This window comes from Terrapene carolina, unplaced genomic scaffold (assembly GCF_002925995.2).
Source record: "Terrapene carolina triunguis isolate 2854851 unplaced genomic scaffold, T_m_triunguis-2.0 Scaffold69, whole genome shotgun sequence".
NCBI lineage: Eukaryota > Metazoa > Chordata > Testudines > Emydidae > Terrapene > Terrapene triunguis.
Window position 1 is genome coordinate 26,758,716 of NW_020664420.1, and position 11,350 is coordinate 26,770,065.

At 39.7% G+C, this 11,350-nt stretch overlaps 1 protein-coding gene across 1 annotated transcript in view; it reads right to left on the reverse strand.

The window, feature by feature from the left end:
• Positions 1 to 1,288: 1,288 nt before the first annotated feature.
• LOC112113717 (chondroitin sulfate proteoglycan 4-like) overlaps positions 1,289 to 11,350 on the reverse strand; it is a 57,829-nt gene continuing 47,767 nt past the window's right edge. The window contains exons 8-10 of the mRNA XM_024210107.1: positions 10,294 to 10,466; positions 6,293 to 6,476; positions 1,289 to 5,520 (exon numbers count right to left, since the gene is read on the reverse strand). Coding sequence (XP_024065875.1) covers positions 3,467 to 5,520; positions 6,293 to 6,476; positions 10,294 to 10,466 — 2,411 coding nt within the window. The 3' untranslated portion in view covers positions 1,289 to 3,466. The remainder of the gene's footprint in view (positions 5,521 to 6,292; positions 6,477 to 10,293; positions 10,467 to 11,350) is intronic.

Below are 11,350 nucleotides of genomic sequence, written 5' to 3' on the forward strand. Positions count from 1 at the left end.
GTACTTTGTGAGCTTGTGCAAACTACTATATATAGCTCGATGTTACATTGTTCTGAACAGCTAGGTGCATGGTGGAATAAATTCCCATTTGTCTTTGTAGCATCAAGTTCCAACCACTGTTAGAAGCAGAATACCAGATATGATGCACCAGTGATCTGATTTTGTGTGGAAAAGCCTATTTATATTCCAGCGAAATATATATCATTAAAAAAAAAAACACTAGGAAACTGGGAAACAAGATTTTATTTGTAGCAGGATAAAGTGATATATTTCTGCTCTATAACTCAACTTTTTATAGCTTTTTAAAAAACAACATGTTGCAATGTATAAAACTGAATTCTTTGTTGTTCTTACAAATCTTTTCATCACAATCTTATGTTACAATTTTGAAATCTATTTGGTAATGAAAGGTGTGATGGGTTCAGTCTCCACTGTGATGGGTTCGGTCACAGAGACCTTTTCCAGTTACATCATATTTACACTCATAAGCATATTTCCATAAAACATATGGAGTGCAACATCACACCCTCCTCCTGAATTTACTGCCATGACACTGTCCATGGTGGAGGCAGTACGTCTAAAATTCCTCTTTTCTGGACAGGGCATCTGCTACCCAGTTCTCTTTTCTTCTCCTCCTGAGCAGCTTTCTGTGCTTCAATCTCTTTGTCTTTTAAGTCCAGTGCTTGCTGATGTGCAGCCCTTTGTCTGGCTGCTTCTGCCTTCATGGCAGCCTTTTCCCAGGCAAATTGCACATCAATTTCCATTTGTCTTTCCTTGAGACTGTCACTCAATGAGCTGGGATACCACTGAGAACAACCCTCCTGCCAGAACAGGTGCCCCTCCACTCTTATCTTGCTGAGTTAGACACTTCAGTCAGCTTCAGCACAGACCCAGAGGTTGGGCCACACCTCTCTGCAGTTCACTGAAACTGAGATCCACTCAGCTCAGGAGCTTCTTAGTTAACACGGACTTTCCCAGCGCCCAGTGTACAGCCTTTTGGGGCAATCTGCAATCTGTGCAGTTCTAGCTTCTTCTGAGCTTCACTCTTACTTATTTTGCTTACTTTTCTGTCCCTATTTCCCTAACCCGAAATAAGCAAACAGAAAATTACAAACCAGTAACCACTTTGTCTGTTCTCCAGCCACCACACTTAAAACTCACTTAAAATCACTAGCAGTGTCTCAAAGCAATCAGCTGTGCACATATCCTATTCGACTACGCCACTGTGATGGGTTCAGTCACAGAGACCTTTTGCATAAAGCATATTCCAGTTACTTTGTATCCATACTCATAAGCATATTTCCATAAAACATATGGAGTGCAACGTCACAAAAGGATCCTTTAAAAAAATCCCACTTTTACATAACAAAAATACACTTATAAGATGAAGTAAAAACAATACATGGGACATTGACTGTAAAATGTTAGTTTCTGAAATCACAACAATAGTCCACCAGTGACCAGTGTTTAATTCTGTAATTCTTATTCAGGATACACTCACATTATCCTTATGGACTCAGTGGAAGTTGTGCCTGTACAAGGACTGCAGGGTTGGGCCCTAAGTCATCAAACACATTTTAATTTGGGAATATTTGACCTATGGACCAGATCATTAGCTGGTCTGAACTGGCGTAGCTCCACTGACTTCAACAGCTGAGGATTTGGCCCTGAGTGTTTATATACCCTTGTGGGGCTTTCCAGTAGAAATGGACCCTCTGGAATCCCTATACCATATGACATATCATAAAGCATCTTAATTACAGCTGTCCATGGCTGGGAGAGGTGAGGGATTAGGAAAGCTTCCTGTGCCTTTCCCTTCCCCAGCACTCCTGTGCTTAAGCATCCATAATTTGGCCCTCAGGGCAGAGTGGTAACCAAGGCCTTGGCAAGGCCCCCTGCACGGGGATGAATTTCACCTAAATGGAATAAATAAATGGGGGAATACCGTTTATGGTTAAACAGTTCCTTATGCTGTGAAGGAAATGGCAATGAGAACATTTATACAACTACAGTCCTGGATGTTAAAGTAAGAATGGTAGTATTTGGATGTCAAATTACAATGACATTTTAGTATGAGCTCTGTAAAGCATTGTGGTGAGTCCACACCAGGTACGTGATCATAAAAGCTAGTTTAGAAGCTGGGAAATGGTCTTTCCAAATAAAAATTTTAAAATAGATCAGGCGATAAATAATGGGACCAGTTAAGATCTCAGCAATCTTCTATTAAGGTCCAGTTCTGCTCTCTGAAGTCAATGCAAGTTTTGCCATTGTCTTCACTGAAGGCAGGATTGGACCTTAAAACTGGATTGTAGATCACTGTTTAGCAAGGACTTTCATACAAATAAAAATATTCCCTTTAAAGAGAAATTATTGCACATTTTATCAATGTAGCTAAATTTGAGTAAGTAATTTATTTCATAGTGTTTAAGGCACAAATGGTCAAAGTTCCTTGATAACAATAAGTTATGAAACTCTTCCATAGTATATTCATTTTCTCAACTTCACGCAGATTTATTTTTCTCAGTAGTTTAACAACAAATTCTATTGTACAGTAGAGGACTAAATTCTGCTGTCTCATAGGTTGGCCTCACTGACTTCAAACACAGCAGAACTTGTGTTACTGAGGACAGAATTCAGCCCTTAGACAGCAGTAGGACATTTGATATGTTTCTACAGACAAAACCCAGAGCTTAAAGATAATGCTGTAGACAGGCTGGCTGATAGTTTTTTGCCATGTGGATTAGAGGTCAGATAAGCATTCTGACATTCAGCAGACCTTTGAGGCTAGAATTTAAAAATAAATGACGAAAAGAACAAACAAAAGTTCCTAGTAACAAGTGTTTTACCAGAATCACGTATCTATTATCACTGCTGTAGTATCCTTGGAGAAGAATCCTAGGCTTCCAGCCCAAGGATCTTGACGAATACTTGTCAAAATAATCACAGCTTTGTTGCTGTAGCACTGGTCTTTGAACAGCATTCAGGTTTAACTGACGTTCCTGAGATTAGCATTTTGGCAATTATTTATGAAAACAGTTGCGTTTTCTTTAAAGTAAGCTGGTTCAGACAAGATACAAATTATTTGTATCAAATTTGATTCTTTAAAAAGTAATAGTGTATAAAAATATACAGTAAATGACACAATGTTTATGCTGCCTTATCCCTTTCAAGGGTAATAACAAATACTGCAAATAACGAGTTAATTTAAAATACACAAGGATAGAAAAGGCACTGAAGTCAGTGGGTATTTTGTCTATATAATAACTAAGAGTCTGATCCAAAGCCCACTGAAGTCAATAGGAGTCAGCGCACTGCCTTCACTGAGGTTTGGATCATGCTCAAAGTAAAGAGAGCAGAATTTGACCCATAATAAATAAGTATAATAAAGAATGATCAAATGTCAACATTATATATATATATATATTTTTAAACGATATTAATTCACATGATCCAAAATGGCCACACTCTACACCCAATACTGATTGTGTTTCAAAGTTGGGTTTGTTTTTCGACAGTGCTGGAGCATTTCAGGATCAAGGTTTAACCAGCTGTTTTGTAGAGAATTTTTTTCAGCCGAAGCAACTGGTGTGGGAAGGAGCTGTTTACATCTGACTGCCACAAATGGGGTGGCTGTTCTGTTTTCAGCCCCTTTTGGAAGAGGCGTCACTGTGACCATGGGTACGGTCAGGCTCCGTTCTGGACTGAGACCTGGAGTGCTGGGAACAGTCTGTGTTTGATTTTTGATGAGAGATTTTGCCTTTTCTGTCTTATGACACATTAAAAAAAAACACACGGAAATAACAGCAACAATGAGTAAAAGAGCCACTGATGCAAGTGGGATAATGATGGACAAAGGGTTGCTGCTTTCACGTGGCTTCACTCTGGGACTTTTGGCATTTGCTTTAACTGTGGTCTCAGTCCTTGCAGATCTGCTCTCGACTGGTTCCCCATTAAGCAATGACTCTTCCTCATTTTGATTTCCCCAGCGATTTCGGTTTTGCCACCTGATCTGTACAGTCTTTCCCAGTGCTTCCGTATGTCCCTCATCCTGTTGGGAAACTGGTGGCTCATCCTTGGAAGTAGTATGAATTTTTAAAGTATTAGTGTGGGTTAAGAAAGGCACTTGACTTGTAAAACTCTGCACAAGTAAAGGATCATATGGCATTATGACATATTGAAAATAGCCTACAGCAGGCTGCACATCATCAGCCCTGAGTATGAATGTGAATGAGTCATTTAACATATCAATACCTGTCATATTAGCATCTACATCAACCAGCACAACACCTCTGTCAATGTCATTTTGTGTGAACAAATTAATTCCTACAAACGTAGCATCATTTATCAACCTTCTTCTTACAATTCTTCCATGAGCTGGGGGCACTATCACTTCAAATTTGGGATTGCTATTTGTCAGATTAGCTAATTCTGTAGCATTCAGGTCCTTGATCCTTAATTTATAAGCCATCCTGTTTGGAATTTTCAGGTCAGATGCAGCTTTCACCAAAGGCCCTGCTATGATATTGAGTACCTGTCCTGTAAGATTACTTTCTGAGGTGAACAACATAAACTCCAATATATCCCGGGATGCACTGAGATTTGTCATAAAATAAGATAGTCTTCCTGAGTGTAAGTCTGCCTGCTCAAACTTAGTAACCTGCTCATTTCCAATCAGTAAATGGCCACATTTGAAGGGCACTGTTATTTCATAACTAATGTCAGTACTTTTTCCATTTGTTGTAGCTGATAGCTGTACATTAGTAATAGTGACAGAGGTCTGACCCTGTGGAAGTACCACATCAGTAAGGTTGACTAGGGTGAGAGAGACTGGTGTGACTTCAAGGTTGAAAAGTTTGTATAATGGGCGATGTTTGCCATCAGTCACACTAAAGTAAAAAACCCCAGAGGATGAACTTCCATCTTGTACAAACCAAACTCTGCCACTATCAACATCAGCTTGAGTGAAATCTTGTATGGATGTACTGAGATTGTTCATCATTGCTAAATAGCCATTGGTGGGATTGCTAATGACAGTGTATTTGATCTCTCCTGGACTGTTGTCTACGTCTTCGACTTTCAGATTTTCTGGTCCTAGCACAGATGTATCTCCTTGCAGAACTTTCAAACACAGTCCTTTAGTCTTCAACTCTGGAACTTGGTCATTCACTGGAACAATGGTGATATTAAACATCTCTTCCAAAACATCGGTATCAGGCTTTTTTGCAGACTTACTCTTCAGGTTTAACCAAACAGCAAAAGTGAAGTGATCAGCAAGTGATTCAGAGTTATCATGCATGTAAACGATTCCAAATTTGTTAAGTATGTACTGTGAGAAGTTAGGTTTTTCTTTGGTAATATTTCTTTCTCCAACCACAATTATGCCATGCTGAGGTAAAAATATAACTTGATACCAGACTTCATATATAGAACGTTGCACCTCAGGTAACTTAACCAATAGATTTGAAGCATCTAAATTTGTTTTGTTGATTAGGACTTTACCTCCTTCCTGAACAATAGCACCTTGCAGAAAGAAAAAGAGTAATTTAAAAACTATTACTTGGTCATTGCAACATTTCAGAAATAAGATGCACACGTGCAGTAGCAATACTAATGGAGCTCAGGGAAGACGGATGTGGAGTCAATGTTTCAAATGGTCTCCTGGTATAGTTATATCCCACATTACCGTCTGTCACAGCTAGAAATTTATTACCACATTTTTTTTAAAAATAGAGTTTTAAAAGTCAGGGGATAAATTCCTATATTGATGGATGGGTGTTGGATTAAAGATGTAGCAATACCTTACAGCTACAGAAGACACTCTATTATTTTCCCTAGAAATTACTACCACATCATTACAACAAAAAAGGAGAATTGCAACCACAACATTAAAGGGGAACAAATAAATATATTGAATTTCTAAAGTGCTTTAATATTTTAAGGTCTCTTTAAAAAAAAAAAGGTTTAGTGAACTTTAGTTTCCCAGGCTAGTCTTCTGGCCAGGCATCAGAAAGAGGCATATAAAAGAAATAATTCACAAAAACCTTTCTATTAATAATAAACTCAAAAACCTTTCTGTTTTTGCAAAACTACATTTTGACCAGTGTCCCTTTAAATGTTTACTAAAACAATTGGAAATCATTTGCAAAATATTACCTACACTGCAATCTATGCTATAAATATTTTGGTCACTTGTTATTGAGGAAAAGTTTGCCCTGCAGTTTTTCTAATTTGCTCATTGGATCCCACATGTGATCATAAACATTAGGAGTCTCAAAGAGCACAGTAACCTTACCTGTATTTGCAAGCAGGAGACTACTCTGATCATGTCTGTTAATTTCATATGAAATGGCAACGTGAAACACCTGGAGATCCAGAGCTGCTGGTGGGGAGGAGACTGTAAATGTAAAGGAATCTTCTGCACTCCAGCCTACAGCCTCATTATGTGTGTGCTCATAGATGATCAAGCCTTCATCCACCTGTCCAAAGTAGAGGGAGTCAGTCACTTGAATATACAGGTACAACTGGAGAATAATCATAGGCACAACAGTCTGAAGCAGAACAAAGTGTCCATGACAATACTTAATGATTGTATATGTAATGTATGTGGGGAAATTACCTTGTAGTTCTACTGCCTTGAATATATAATCTGTGCAATCTTCAAGTCATTAGCGCCAGACTGGCAGAACTTCCCAAGCTCTTAAATTTGCTTCCCTTTAGAAGTAGAAGTGACATAGAAATAAGTGAGCAGGCCCTCCAAAGGGTAAGACAGTAAAAAATATCTAGGAGCTGGGAGCTGGAGGAGCTGGTTCAATGACTGTTAAGTCATGCTCTCTATAGGGCAGCTCCTTCACCAACGATGGTCCATAAGAAGCTGACTGGAGTCCATGGCGGGCAGCTTGTATACTCAGCAGGGAATGGCACACAACAGCCAGTAAGGAATCAACCTCACACTCTATCCTGCTATTGCTGCCTTTGAGGATCAACAAACTTAAGAGTTAATAGAGTTCTGCCAGTCTCATGACAAGGAGTTAAGACTCAGGAGTCAGAGTCCAGTAGGATATCTTCAGAGAAATAAACATATCTACATGGAACACTTTGCCTGCCACTTTTCACATCAACACTTTTTTTGTACAAATACTACAAAGTATACATATATACACAAACACACACACACCACTTCTCCCAACCACTGAAGTGTATCTGTCCCTGGGACTGCATATCTATTCAATAGCACATAGCAAGACCACTAAGCATCAGTCAGGGCAAGAAATGAAGAATACATTTTCAACTGAATTTCTAGTCTACAAAAAGCAATTACTTGCACTGGAATTTGGTCAGAATCTCAGGGTTAGTACCCATAATCTTGTGAAAGTGCCGTGGTATCTCTAGTAAGCACAAGAGGTCAGGACTTTGTTTTCAAGTCTCATCCAACAGATTTATCCTCATGCTGAAGCACTGGTTCACTGACTCAGAGAGAAGAGTGTTACATACCGAATCCTTGGAGAACTCTCATTCAACTAACTTACCTGGCTTAACCTGTGTTAGTTTGTGATTGCCAATGAGATTGCTGTTGAGATGGTATTTTTTCTAAATTTATAACCCATAAATACTTCTTTACACAGCTTGAGGTCATCTCATGGACTTCTCTAGCACGGGTTTCCATGACATATTTTTGAACGGACTAATTCCATCTATCTAAAGCATTTCTAGTGTTTCTAAAGCATTTAGCACTATGGAATCTAAGCTCCAACTATGAATGGGACCAACCCTGCTCCCACTGAAATCAATGGAAAAGTTTCCACTAACATTAATGGGAGAACTGAGCCCTGGGGGCCAAACTTCCAAAACAACGTCCAAAATAACATAATGTGTGTTGCCCCAAAAATATAGTTATTGCTAAACTTTGCCCTTTGTGACTGGTGTTTGCCAGAATCCCCAAAAATGATGCAAAAAGGTCATATGTCCATGTAGATACAGGGGCAGGATCACTCTCGTAAGCATAGCTCCAAGCTGGACAAAGCTGGACAAAGTAAACTTATGATTTTTACTATTTCTTTAAAATCTATCTAGGGTATTTTTACTGCACGCACATAGGAGTCTCTGGGCTAAGGAGAGGATGCCACTGGCATGGATTTTTTTGGTTCATTTATGCAACTGTTTCAAATAGGATTAAAAATTAGAAGATAATTGAATGAGTTGTATTCAGTTTAATTAAATAAACACATTTGGATTTAGTCTGGGGAGGAAGCAAGTAGCTAGTTGAATGAGAAAAAAGATTGTTGAGATATCATGAAAAGATTGCCAAGAAAACAATCCACTGTATTCAAAATTAATCTAACAGGCCTGGAAAATAAGATGCACCAATTAGTTTTTTATGCTGGCTGCAAAACAGCTGGCCTTGGACAAGTTCAATAGAAAGCGGGTGATAATTATGGCTTTTTTGAGGCAGTGAAACACAGACATAAGGAAGGAGATTAGCTCACTTCTTCTTTAGTCAAGATAAATGAGTTTCACTTGCAGTGAGAAGTATATATTTCTGAACACTGACTATAAGACCAAAGAAACTGAAAAACTTAATTGAACCAAAATGCTTTCCAGTTCAAACCTGATTCACAAGAATTTTATTAACAAACAGAACCTGAATTTCTTATTCTTCATGGACTTTACTATTTTTTATCTCAAATTCCTACTGAATATTTGCACAATTCTAAGCTCCAAATATACATTATCAACCATATTTGCTACCTTTTTCATTGCTGTTTAGCTTGCTCCTATATGGCTAAAACACACTGAGCTAAGCCAGGTGAGAATTTTTCCCAACATAAAATTTTCCTTCTCTTTTCCCATTTCCCTCATAAGGTTAGAGGACAAAGGTTAAAACACCTGAGCCTTATCTACAATACAGCTACCACTAATGGAGCTGCACTTGTTGGAGACTATGGGTCCAAAAACTCCCAAGGACAGAGTTGTACCAGAGTTTGTAAGATATAAGGTTATAGAAAGGAGCTGCAGGGCATTTTGAAGTATTATTTTATAAATAACATTTAGAGACTGTATCATATCCACAAGAGAACAGAGTAAAAGTTACATTACAACCTAAGCTATGGCATTTCCTGACGTGAGTACATAACTGTGTAAACCTTATGTTCATAAATTCAGAGATTTTAAGACCAGAAGGGACCATTATGGCTATCTGAGCTGACTTCCTGCATAACACAAACCACAGAATTTCACCCAGTAATTCCTGCATCAAGCCCAATAACTGTGGTTGAACTACAGCATATGTTTTAGAGAAACATCTACTCTTGATCTAAAGATTTCAAGTGATGGAGAATCCACCACATTCCTTGGTAAGTTGTTGGTAATTGCGGTTAAAAATTTTCCCCTTATTTCCAGTTTTATATTGGTCAAGCTTCAACTTCCAGCCACAGGACCTTGTTATGACCTTGTTTGCAGATTAAATAGCTGTCTACTATCAGATATCTCTTTTCTATGTAAGTACTTTTAGATCATGACCAAGTCACTTCTTAACTTTCTGTTCTATAAGCTACATAGATTGAGCTCCTTAAGTCTCGCTGTAAGGAATGTTCTCTGAGAGTAATTTGTTTTGTGGAACACACAATTATATCCAGATGCTTTACACAAAGGCTCAGTAATTCTCTTTTAGTAGCAGCCACCCCTATAACGTTCTTAATGGAAGGTAAATGAAGTTCCCTCTTTTTAACCCTTCAAATTCAAGGTCCTGCATCCTGGTTAAGATTCTTCTATCCAAGCATTTCCTTCAGGGGGATGCTCTTTAAGAGCCTAATCTAATGTTCACCGAAGTCAACAGAAAGACTCCTACTGACTTCAGGGGGACTGGGTCCAGCCTAAGTGATCATGACATTTGGTGTTAAACACCCCAAGGGACTTCTTGGATGACTTCTTCACCCAGGACTTCCAACCGGTGCACTAGTGAGGAGTGAGAAATCAGGAAGGGAAACTGGATCAACCGACTAGCACTGGACATTGGAAAAGTCCACCTTAGTTAAATAAATACCATTATAACCAAAACAAGAGAGTGAAAATTATTCAGACTTCACCAATTTCCAATAGGGAGAACAGGGGCTTCTCATCTAGTGGTCACTGCAAATTGCCAGATATTGAATGACACAGCTAAATTGGGCAATGATTGTGATGGGACACATGGCTGGCACTAAAACAAGTGTAAAAGGCCTGGGCAAAGAATGAATAACTAGGATTCACTTTAGAATAACAGTCTGCCACTGGACTTTCTGTAACGTGAATGCTTACCATGGATTGAGTAAAAGTGGAAATATCCTGTGTGGTGTTGTCAGTGTCTATTCTGATCAGTCTTCCAAGTTTTGGGGCTCTGACAATTGTAAAAGTGATAGTTCTGTTTCCTGTGTTGGCCACATCGTTGGTTACAGCTTTCAGATCATGAGCTGAAATAAGTTTCCTAGACCCTAAATAATAATTAAAAATAATACAAGTTTACAACAGTGTAAATATTTCACCACAGGAAAACTTTCATATGTACCACACAGCCCATAATCTAAGTATATTTTCATTTATATAGCACTTTATAAAATTAGTTGTTTGACTATCTCCCTAATTCTCATATCTCAATACTCAAAGAATAAGGGTGTCCCGCAACAAATGTAGATCTTTGTCATTAGGCAAGTTCACATACAGTAGCTTTTATTTACACTGTAGTGAGGTGGTGTAGCTTCCCTCTGAGCCAGAGGGGGAGGAACCACGCTCTCTGCCCAAGTGGGCGGAGGCAGGCCGGGCTTGGCCCTCCCACAGGAAGTTGAGGGACGAGGCAAGAAGTACAAAAGACGGAGCCCCTAGCTCAGTTGGAACAAAGCCAGGGAAGGAGACAGACGTGTCCTTCTTGCTGCTGCCTGCTGACCCATCTGCAAAGCCAGACAGCACCATGGACCTGGAGAGGACCAAGGCCGGGGAGGAGCTGGTGGGACTGCTGGCGGCTGAGTACCCTGATGAAACAGAGGAGCCTGAGACCACGTAGCCTGATCTGGAACTCTGGTAGGAAGTAGCCCAGGGAAACCCGACTTTAGTTTGTTGGTATTGCAGCTTAACAGCCAGTCAGCATGTTGCGGGAGGATCCCCGCTGATCCAGTGGCAGGACAGTTTACCACTGTTAGGGTCCTGGGCTGGGACGCAGTGGAGTTGAGTGGGCATGCGTCCCCCTTCCCCTGCAACCCCACCTCCAGGGTGGCAGCCTCCCCACCATAAGCCACGAAGCCTGTGTCTGTCTGTCGCCTGCCAGAGCCAGGGTGCTAGACTGTTGGCCAGCGCTCCCCTGCCTAAGGGCTAGCGCTCTAGA